Source organism: Suncus etruscus, chromosome 17, assembly GCF_024139225.1.
Source record: "Suncus etruscus isolate mSunEtr1 chromosome 17, mSunEtr1.pri.cur, whole genome shotgun sequence".
NCBI lineage: Eukaryota > Metazoa > Chordata > Mammalia > Eulipotyphla > Soricidae > Suncus > Suncus etruscus.
The window spans coordinates 17,071,818-17,083,801 of record NC_064864.1 but is presented as its reverse complement, the minus strand read 5'-3'; the positions used below and the strand labels follow the sequence as shown (position 1 = coordinate 17,083,801).

The following is an 11,984-nucleotide window of genomic DNA, read 5'->3' as shown; positions in this document are numbered from 1 at the left end:
ATAGGTCAATTAATAAAATAGTGCAGTTGGACAGGAAGAAAAAGCAGCAATTGAAATTCTTGGTACTTACAAGTACATTTGGAATACTAGCAGTTATTATTCCAATTATACTTGGAATAATAAATTCCTTTTTTATATTCAACTCTTTAAAGGTGGGGTAGGAGATCTTACAGCATGCAAATATTCCCTATTCATTGCTCATGAATATGTAGTAGTTACTAAAAAATCTGGGTAAGTTGCATACAAACCTATCCCTTTGCTTTAAGAAGCTGCTATATGAGCCAGAGATACCACAACACGTAAGGTACTTTCCTTGCACATAGCCATCTGGGTTCAACTTTTAGCACAGCATATGGTCTGCTAAGCCCCATCAGCAGTGACCCTTGATATCCTGAGTACCATGGATGTGGCTCCAAACCCAAAGCAAACAAAAAAAAAAAGGAAGTTAACACACTTTCTCTGAGTTCCAAATACAAAGGTTCACACAGGTCATCTCAGTTCTTTTGGATTGCTAGCTTTCTTGAGCATATTATTTGATAAAGGCAGAGGATTACTATCAATGTTTCCTTCCTTTATCAAATCAGGGATGTTTTTCTTTTGCATCACCAATGATTGCTAAAGTATTGTTGTATTGTTGTTATAGGTTTCACTTCAGATTTAGTTTCATTTCCCTCTGTAACAGCAATTACCACTTTCAGTTGCAAGGATAAAAAGAACAGCTAGCAACTAAGAATTAGAACATTTACAATTAGTGGTAAAGAGTCCTGCAATGTAAACTTACCTGAAATTCTTTTTATACATTTAAAAATATTCAACTGCTAAAGGTAGATGAAGCTTTTAATAAATATAATTATTAAAGATACCCATAAAAGGTGCATGTCAAAAGCACTATCTCAAACTCAGTTAAAAAAATGCAAGGTCTAATTTTTGAAGTTGCTTGAATGACTTCATTTATAACTTTCATGAAAACTGAACATACTAGAAATAATAGCCAGTTATTTCTGATATCAGTTTTTATTAAAAAGTGCATATTTATTAATTTATGATCTAGATAAGCTGTTAAGATATCAGCATACTCTGTCATAATAACCTTACAAAGATTTAAACAAACAAAAATTTAAAAGCCTTTTTTATTTCCTTCACCATTATTGTTTTACAATACAAATATCACCTTGTGAATATACACACACACACAAAAAAAACCTACAGAAGATAAATTCTGCTGCACATAAAATACAGAATGGATATATATATATATATTTCTTCATTCTTAAAAAACTATTTTGATCTCCATATTGGCAAGTATAGAATAGAATACTTCCCCCAAACATACTTATGTTAGGAGTAAAACTTAGAGTTACATGCAGTTTCTGCACAAATATATTTTAAAGAAATAGATATCATTTTTGTTGTTACCAACAAAATTGTCATGAGAGTATGGAATAACTAATGTATAGCTTTCAAGTTTTAGTTAAGTAATCATTTTCAAAACTCTCTTTTAAAAAAGTATTCATGGCTGTGTTTATTGTGTAGTTAAAATCGAACTACCAAATAGATGATAAAATAATCGAGTGGAATTGTCACCTGCTCACAATATGGGAACAGGCTCGGACTTACGAATTAACTCCCTGTTATTTAATTCATAGCGATCGAAAAACCACAAGCAGTCTTCTGATTTAACTCAGCTACCAATGTGAAATTTAGTTGTGTATACATATTTATATTTTTATGGAATACTTTATTTTTAAATAAAAACATTTAAGATTGCCTACTGACCATACAATCAAGACAAGAAAGGCACTAGAAACATAGACAAATTTCTCTCCCAAAACATCTTTCAATTTCAACTCTCTTCTCTCAAACACGTAAAACCCCTTAAATTTGGTTTTCATAACATCATTTTGAAAAATAAAGTTAGGAAATACTTAGAAAATCACTTTAGAACAGAAATATTTTTTTGCACTTTTGGACACACTAGCTCTGCTGATTTTTTACAAAAACCCAAGGTTACCAAACCTTTCTGTGTCTATCATTTTTAGTTGAATAACGGTGCAATAGGTAAAAAGATTTCAGAATTGAACCCCATTCAGGTACTTAGAAACCTTCATAGAGACATTTCTAGAAAATGGCTTACAGCCCAATCTTTGGGGCAAGAGATATGAAAAGTATGTTTTCCCAAGAAAATAAGACGCTTTATTTCCAGGTGTGACTGGAAAGACCAGAACTAATAATATAAAAGCTTACATTTATGTGTTGCATCATATACAAAGGAACAAGGTGGTCTGCAGGGTATGTAAATCCCAAACTTATGAACAGGAAATGTGTACAGTGCATGATAAGTTAAATTTTCTTTATTGTTGTCCAACGCAGGTCCTTTGGAGAGAAAAAAAGATCACAGTGCTGATCAGGTAACTCAATAGGTTAAGTCAAGGTAACTGTTGAAAGAGAACGGGATTGGGGAGGTGTTTATTTTATGGCATCTTCTCTTATGGAGTTCTTAGCACTTCGGACAGTTCTTTCCCTCACTCTGTTCTGCTGTTATGTGTCATTCACCAAACGGCTGTATTTAACTTGTCTACCGAGGTGGACGACCGGCCAGGGGAAAGGCCAATGGTAAGAACGAGGTACAATTCCTTGGACATTCTTTTCAAAGTACTGAAACGGCCTGTACCACCACACTCTGGCCAGGAGGTTCATCTGGGAAGCTTCTTTTAGCACCTAAAAAGGGAGCGAAGGAAGAAAAATCAGGTTTAAAAGAACCATTTAATTGTTTCAACTTTAAGAGAAACAGGTATATATGCCTTTCAAATGAGGTGTCACTTATTATTTTATGAAGTTCAAATATTTTTTCCTTTTTGGGTTCTGGGCCACACTAGTGGTAGTTAACGGGTGGTTTCAGCAATCCTTGGGGGGTATCTTGCTATACTGGGGGGTCAAACTTGGGCTTTCTTTGCATAGAACATGAAATCAGTCCGTTGAGCTGTCTCTCAAGCCCCAGTTTAAATATTCTTCATGTTGAAATTGATATAAAATAAAAAACCCTGGTCCATCCACATTCACTGACATTTCCTGGACTCTTTACTATGTCTTCATCTGCAAAGTAGGCTCCTCCCTAGTAGAAAAATCACCCAATCTCAGGATGTATAGGGCAGATATGTCTTACTCTGTCTCTTTTCTATAAATAAAAACCTCAATTAGTTTTTTTTTTTTTTTTTTTGGTTTTGATTTTTTGACTTTGGGCCACACCTGGCAGCTCTCAGGGGTTATTCCTGGCTCTGTGCTCAGGATCACTCCTGGCAGGCTCTGGGGGCTACAGGTTGCCAAAGATCGAGCTCTGGTTGGCAAATGCTGTACTATGGCTTTGGCCCCACCTCAATTAGGTTTTAAGTTACTCACTTGTCTATAATGAAAATGAACAATTAAATATGATACATTAAGCTGCTAAAGAACCAAAAATAAGTGTAAGACTGATCATTACAGCTTAGAAACTAGTTTTCAGAGACAATGAGAGTATGACACTTGTTTCAGAAAAATGGAGTCTCCCATGTCTTTATGCTAATACATTTCTTATTCAATTTTAAATCAAAAGTGGATCAACATCAAAGTCAACATACTGTTAGTTGATTGCCCCATAGGAGAAAACAGACATTTGGGGGGATTCTTTGTCTAGTTCCTATGTCATTCCAGCTACCCCAGGCCAGGAGCAGTAGAAGTGAAAACTATCCAAAGGAGAAACTCACTTGCTGATTAGCCATAGTGTGGTACCACCAGAAGAGTCTTGTGGTGATGTAATATGCCACCACCACGTCCACAGTGTAGTGGTCATGCGCTAAAAGAATACAGAAGATTCCTACCACGCTGAGAAGCCAGCAGATCCAGTGGTACCACCAGAGTCGTCGATGAGAATCTGAAAAAGACACATTTTTAAGAGTCCTATTATTTAAGATTATCTTTAAAGGAACACACCATACTTCTACTATTTCTGAATCCAAATTGCTGTAGTCTTTTTCCTTGGATGGACATTCCAAATGATACCAAATCTAAATTTGTATGTAACCACGAGCAGAATTTGGAAGGAGCTTATTTTATGAAGTGTTTCTATTCACAACAATAATTTACAGCTGATTATAAATTGGCTCATATAATAAATACATTTTAAATGATAAATAATGCTGGAATGATAGTACAACAAGTAGGACTCCTGCCTTGTGCATGGCTGACTCAAGATTTCAACCCCAGCATCCCATATGGTCTCCTGGGCTAGCCTACTAAGGGTTAATTCCTGAGTGATGAACCAGGAGTTGCTATGAGAACAGCTAGGTATGTCCCCAAAACAAAATAAGTTTAAAAACTTCACTATTTAAGTCAATTTAATAATTCAGTATTATTACATTAAATAATTTGAGGTTTAATAATTATTTTAAAAATTAATATTTTGTTTGCTTGTTGGGGGGCACACCTAGCAGTATTCAAGGCTTACTCCTGTTCTGTGCCCAGAAATCACTATTGGTAGGATCAGGAGACCATATGGAATTGAACCCAGGTCAGCTGCATGCCAGGCAAATGCCTTACCAAATGTACTATTGCTCGAACCCCCAAATTAATAGTTTTTGCTAATAGATCCTTATACTATTATAGCTTAACAGTATACTGTTTATATTCTGTTTAACTATATATAATCAATAATTTTTATGTATCAAATACTTATATATTTAACATATAAATATGTCAAATATATTTCATATATATCAATAGTTTTTGCTAACAGATCCTTATAAGGATATATATTTGATATATATAAAACTATTGATATATAAATCTATATATAAACAGTATAAACTTATACTGTTAAACTTGGTAAATTGATACATGTGTCCCATCTGTTTTCCAATCATGTAATCATAGTATCTGAAAGGCCTTAAGAGATTTACTTCTCAAATATAAATGATTCAAATACCTAAATTTAGTCTAAAAAATCATATAAAAGAGTATCTAAGTATATTCCCAAAGGCAGGGTAGTATCTGCGAAATACTTGTATTTCACTGGAAAGTTATCAAGAGCACTCTTCTCTCTCTCTCTCTCTCTCTCTCTGTTATCAAGAGCACTCTTTTCTCTCCTCTCTCTCTCTCTCTCTCTCTCTCTCTCTCTCTCTCTCTCTCTCTCTCTCTCGTACTCTCTCCATCACCCAGTAAAATGACACTGAATGACACTGCTCAACTAGTTAGAGCCCCTCAGTGGGACTCTATTTCCATCAGAAGGCAGTTTAGACTCCATTTCATGGCTCAAGACTTGTTTCACAATATGATCCCCATGTTAAAGTTCACTAATCTTGTTTTTCATTCTTTTTTTTTGGAGGGGGGGGCACACCCGGCAATGCTCAGGGGTTACTCCTGGCTGTCTGCTCAGAAATAGCTCCTGGCAGGCACGGGGGACCATATGGGACACCGGGATTCGAACCAACCACCTTTGGTCCTGATCGGCTGCTTGCAAGGCAAACGCTGCTGTGCTATCTCTCCGGGCCCTTGTTTTTCATTCTTAACATCACTCTCTAAATTTCAACAACATGATTCTTTGTCCATGTTCCCAAGATACTGCTAGGAAGCAATGTGTGTCCCTCCTGGTGGTCCTAGAGGCTTTACTCTCAGCAAGAACTACATTAAAATTACCCATATAATTTCACCAAGTAAAACGTTGAGGACAGCTGAATTTTCTAAAAGTAGAGAAATGAATAATCTGTAGTTCATTTATAGGAATGAGCTACTAATAGCAATTAAATTGAACCCATCTCATATCTCAGCAATGGACTGAGATACCATATAAATAGTATATATACATAAATGTAAAAAATAAAATCACTGACATCACAATCTGATGATAAACAAGTACTAAACCCATGCGTGGAGATAAAAGAGAAAAGTTGAAGGGTAAAAGGATGAATGTTTTTAATCATATCTTAACATTTAAATTAATTTTTAAAGGGTTTTCTGAAATAGATATAGTAAATTCTAATACGGATTAAATCTGAGTGAATTTGCTATAGTATACAAGGGTATCTGTAATATTATTTTATATGTTTCATAATAAAATATCTGGAGAACATGTCTGAAAGGAAAGTCCCCATAGAGAGAGTTTCCATCACTAAATGAACACCAGTTGCACTTAATATCCCTGAGTCTGTACCTCCCCGAGGAATGAGACATCATCAAGTCACCACTTTCTCTTCAGTTTGTAGCTGAGTGCCAGGCACTTGGGTAAGTGGCTAATGTGTGAACACAAGATCTACCACCACCCAGGCCCAGCGGCTTTAAAGCTCCCAAATATTACACCTGACATTTAAGAAAATAATCCTGCCAGAAAGCAGTTAATTCTTCTCACCAGGGTTTCCCAGATGCCCTGTGCTGCCCTCTACGGGCTGTGGGCAATATGTATATATTCCACATGCTTCCATACTAGTTAGGACTTACACTCTTTGATAAATAGGTAGGTAAGCGTGAGCATGACTGTGTGACCACTGTACAGATAGTCTCCACACATGTTGTGTGAGCCAGTGATAGACAGGCCTCCACCAGCAATGAGCTTCATGATTCTCCGCAGTTGGGCTTCCCAGTCTCCAAAAAGCTGCGGGGGAAGAGAAGACAAAAGTCATGATTAGCCCACAGGAATATGCTCTGTGACTACTATTTTTAGGCTTTGTGACATTGTGACATAAGAAATACACATCTGGCTTTTGTCCTTGTTAACTAGCACAGAGCTTCCCCAACTTTTGGAATTTCCAGAGAGAGGAAGGTGGCTTGTTGTGGTTATTTATAACAACCCCTTTTCGCCACACTTGAGTTTACTGAAAATAAGGGTGACTTTTGGAAAGACCTTAAAGATGGGACTAGCTGGTGAGTAAGCAAACAGGTTACTAGAGGGTAGACACTTTCAGCTCCACTTCCCTCATCTGTAGGGAACAAGAGGTGCTGGAGGTACAAGCACTTAGCAGGGGTCATTACTTTATTAAATCTTCTTATCTAGTGAGGCTGCTATAAAAATGCTAAAAGAATGGGGTTTGGAGAGTGTTCTGGGTGGCAGACATACGATTCTGGGGAACACAGTGCCTGTAAAGAGAGCATGCAAGGTCTGTGCAATTTCCCCTTATCTTGCTCTATGCATCTTTTCTGTCTGTTCCTCAGTTACAGTCTTTTATAACAAACAGGTAATCCAATAAGTAGAGTGTTTTCCTGAATTCTGTGAGATGCTCTAGCAAATAAGTCAAAGTAGATGAAGGGGATCATCGGGCTGGTACCCTCAGGCTGGTAGCTAGTTGGAGAGAAGTGCAGGTGACATTCTGAACTTGTGACTGAGGTCTGAGGTGGGGATGGAAAAGCAATAAGACCAAGGAGACCTTAATTTGGGAAATGTGATGCTCTTTCCAGTCAGATGGTGTCAGAATCAGTAAGAGTTAGAAAGAAATTTATTGAGGATCCTGGAGCTATAGCACAGCAATAGGGCATTTGCCTTGCAAGTGGCCAATCCAGGTCTGAACTTGGTTCTATCCCTGGTGTCCCATATGGTCTCCAAGCCAGGAGTGATTTCTGAGCACATAGCCAGGAGTAATCCTTGAGCATCACTGGGTATGGCCCAAAAACCAAAAACCAACAAAAAAATATTGAATCACTGTGAAATACAGAGACAAAAAGTTATTGATAGTTGAGTTTCAATCATACAATGTGGAAAAATATTTTGGTATGTAAGAACATACAGAAGGGGTTTTTATTTACAACCTTATTTATCAAATAATATCTTCATCATGAAGTCTATTTACTTTCCCTATAGTAATCCTTGAAATGTTCTTAGCAAGAGTATTGTCCTAGACATAAAGCACAGGTTTCAAAGAGGTCAGTTCTAAATACTCAAGCCAAAGTCAATGGCAACAGAACCCAGAGAACCAAACTATATCAAACTAAACACAAAATGGACCTGTTACATGAGTAGTCCAGGGAGCTTGGTGTGGGTGGAGTTTGGGATGCATGCTGGGTACTATGGTGGAGGAGGTCAACACTGGTGGTGAGAATGGCCCTAATTCACTGACACTAAACACCTGAAATACAACTGTGAAAGACTTGTAATTCACAATGACCTCAATAATAATAAAAAAGTTAAGCACACAGGGCCAAAGCAATTGCACAGTGGTAGGGCATTTGTCTTGTACACGGCTGACCTAAGAAGGACCTCAGTTCAATCCCCCGGTATCCCATATGGTCCCCCTAGCCAGGAGCAATTTCTGAGTGCATAGCCAGGAGTAACCCCTGAGGATTACCGGGTGTGCCCCCCACAAAAAAGCACACATCTCAAAACCTTCCTCAGATGCCAACATGTTTTCTAGAGCATGTCAACATGTCAGCAGGTATTTTACCCATATGACAAATAAAATGACTATCATTATGAAAAGCAGCTCTAGGTAAAGCTCAGATATTTATTTCATGGTTGACCATAAAGAACAACTATTCTACTAACTTAGCTAAAGAGGTGGAGATTGAGGCGATCAGATATATGATCATTTTCTGCCACGTGATTTTGAAACCACATTGACACAAAGGACTGACGAGATTATGTCTTAAGTCTTCTGAGATTATGTAGAATTGTCTATTTTTCCTTTTACTGAGACTGAAAAGAAGCAAGCTCTGCTACTAATTTGGGCTCAATATTAGAGAAACAAATGACTTGAACTTTTAATTTAAGTTCATTGTGACTTTCAGTTGCTCTTTGAAACAAAGCATGCAACTATGATGGTCTATTCTTATATATGTTAGTACTCTCAAATTCCGATGAGCCAATATGACTGATCACCATTTTCAATATTTCCTTTTCAATATTTCCAATCACCTGGAATGACAATATTCCAGGTGTTGGGAAACAGGTTTCATTACAATGTCCCTTGGATTCCAACCTTGATGGACTAAGCCCACACTTTGCTTATGGGAGGCCCAGGTTTGATTTTTAGAAGTGCTTTGATCCCTAGAGATGCCAAGCACAGATCTGGGAGACCCTGAGGATTGCTGGGTGTGACCCCCATATGTCATTATCATCATAAGTAAAGATAAAATAAGGATAAAATTAAGCTATGAAGTGTTAAGGATAAAATTAAGTTATTGGGAAGTGAGCATCCTGCAGGGGAGCCAGCGCTCTGAGGAATAGCTAGAAATGGGGGTGCATGAGCAAGAGGCACAAGGAACAGAACCCCCATGAGGCTGCACTGACAGGAGAGTCACAGTGAGAAAAACTAATAAGGAACAGTAAGACCATTAACGCTCTAGGAAGCAAAAGGAAAGGGAGGGGCCGGAGAGATAGCATGGAGGTAAGGCGTTTGCCTTTCATGCAGGAGGTCATCGGTTCAAATCCCGGCGCCCCATATGGTCCCCCGTGCCTGCCAGGAGCAATTTCTGAGCCTGGAGCCAGGAATAACCCCTGAGCACTGCCGGGTGTGACCCAAAAACCAAAAAAAAAAAAAAAAAAAAAGGAAAGGGAACCTCAAAAAAATTATGGCTCTCTCACTAATGATCATGCCACCCTTGGTCGCTGAATGAACCAAGGTTAGCCCCAATTTTCTCATCTACAACATGGGGAATAATATATTTCTCACATCCATCAAAGATCTTGGCAAAAAAACCATTGACATTAGCTGGTTAGTGAGCTGACAGTCAGAGCCTCTGACTCTGCTATATTGCTGACTCAAAGAAAGGCTAAGGAAAAAAAAAACAGTGAAGAGATATGGAAATATTTTTTAAAAATCTGTATTTTTTCATTTACAACATTATAAACAAAGCACCACAACTTCATTTTTGAAAAGCAGTAAAGTGGAAACTACCTGAATAGAAATTGTTAAATAAACATTCCTTGTCGTTCCAAGCCAGGAGATATCTCAGGGACATTTGGAGTGTGCTATGAATACACTCCTGAAACTGACTGCACAAGAGAGTCTGAGGACAGTCAAAAGTACAGAAATATGATTTAAATGCACAGACATAGACTATAATGGAGGGAACTGAAGAAGGGAGCATCTGACAATGGTGGAGGGAATGAGTCACCCTGATAGAGGGTGTGGGCTGGAATGTTGTATACTCGAACCCCTATTATAAAGAACCAGTATTGCAAATCATGGTACCCTAATATAAAGAAAAAGTATAAATCAAGGTAGCCTTAATATAAAGAAGCAGTTATTATAAATCATGGTACCCCTACTATAAACAACATTGTAAATCATGGTATCTTAAATAAAATTTAATATAAAATTAGAAGAATATACCACAAGTACCTTCAAACTAAAAAACAAACTAAAACCAGTTCAGGATAATTACTGAGTTCAAAATATATATTTTTTGCAGGGGGCACACCCATTGACACTCCTGGCTATGTGCTCAGAAATCACTCCTGGCTTGGGGGGACCATATGAGATGCTGGGGAATCGAACCACGGTCTGTCCTAGGCTAGTGCTTGCAAGGCAGATGCCTTACCTCTAGCACCAGCGCTCCAGCCCCTAAAATATTTTTATTAGGAGAAAAGAATTTTAAAAATCTTGGTGTAGCTACTACTTTTAAAAAACATGCACAGCAAAGGTCTTGAATAGACATGTTATAGGTTAGCAAGGTTTGTTGGAGATAGGCTTTGTCCCCAGCCCATTCAATTCCAGCTCATTGGATTCAAGAGATCTTCTCAGGGGTTCCACAGCTGTGGGGTTTAAGTAGCTTTGAAGTGCAAGGAGACAAAAGAAACAGTCACCACTGTTGGATTTTTCACACTTCTTTGGTTTCTTTCCCCAATGAAACCTTTCAGAGTTCTCAAATAGTAGCAACAGAGGAACACACACACACACACACACCTCTAAAACCACACATTCACTCTCTCTCCTCTCTCTCTCCTGTCTCCTCTCTCTCTCCTCTCTCTTTCCTCCCTCCCTCCCTCCCTCCCTCCCTCCCTCCCTCCCTCCCTCCCTCCCTCCCTCCCTCCCTCCCTCCCTCCCTCCCTCCCTCCCTCTCTCTCTCTTTCTCTCTCTCTCTCAAACCACACATTCTGCCTAACACTTATTCTGGGTAGCAGAGTAAGAAGTAAGAGATGCTTGGTGGTCCTAATAACCTTATTAACCTCCTCTCCACTGAAAGTGGACTGTTAGTGAAAGTCCCTTTTCCTGAAAACAGAGCTATTTGCTGGGCATTGACATAAATTCTTTCTCAGTGGAAACTATCATATTATGTAACAAGGTTTCAGCTCTAAGTCGCTATTTGTCACAGACAAATCTGCTTTCAGGGCAAAAAAAAGAAGGCAATTTTCTTCCGTTTCGAAAGAATGGACAAGAAATTATGTAAGCTGGTCAATCCGTTCAGCAATAAATACATAGAAAGAGAAAGCAGGAGAGGCTTATTTTGATTCAGACCCCAAGTTCAATCCTCAGCACAACACGGTTCCAACAAGCAACAGTGGGTGTAGTCCTGGCGTAACCCTCCCTCCTGCCCTTCTTCCTACCATACACTGCAGGAATCTGAGCACAGAACTGTCAAGGTCCATACTCCTGGGTCAGTATCACTGGAGCTGGTCTGAAGCCCCTCAGCTCTGTAAGGGGTGCTGTGCTCCTCCCCCTCCCCCAAGCAAAAAGCAGGTTCCCTGGAGTATCTGAAGCAATGGTCTGACGAGTCTGTTTACCATCACAGTTTGCTGGTGGCCAATGGTGCTTGTGCTTTCTTCCAAACAGTACTAGCAGAACAGGGATATTCATTTGTGTTTGGCTGATGCTTGCAAGAGAGGGAGAACCCAGAGCTAAAAGCACAGTGAATAAAGTCAGACAATTCACCAGCTGGTATATACCTTCAGTGGAGCTTGCAGAGGAGTGCTGCAAGAGCAGAAATGCTCTGTAATATAGTCCTTGCCCCTTACTCACCCTTCATCATTGCAGGAGCCCTGAAAACGAGCAAGATAGGGCTGAAACTCATCCAGAGTGCAGGAAAGT

General features: G+C 38.7%; 1 protein-coding gene across 1 annotated transcript in view; it reads right to left on the bottom strand.

Moving 5' to 3' along the window:
• Nucleotides 1-1,113: 1,113 nt before the first annotated feature.
• The window catches only part of SGMS1 (sphingomyelin synthase 1), a 49,867-nt gene continuing 38,996 nt past the window's right edge, over nucleotides 1,114-11,984 (bottom strand). The window contains 3 exon segments of the mRNA XM_049764673.1: nucleotides 1,114-2,718; nucleotides 3,741-3,907; nucleotides 6,466-6,619. Coding sequence (XP_049620630.1) covers nucleotides 2,539-2,718; nucleotides 3,741-3,907; nucleotides 6,466-6,619 — 501 coding nt within the window. The 3' untranslated portion in view covers nucleotides 1,114-2,538.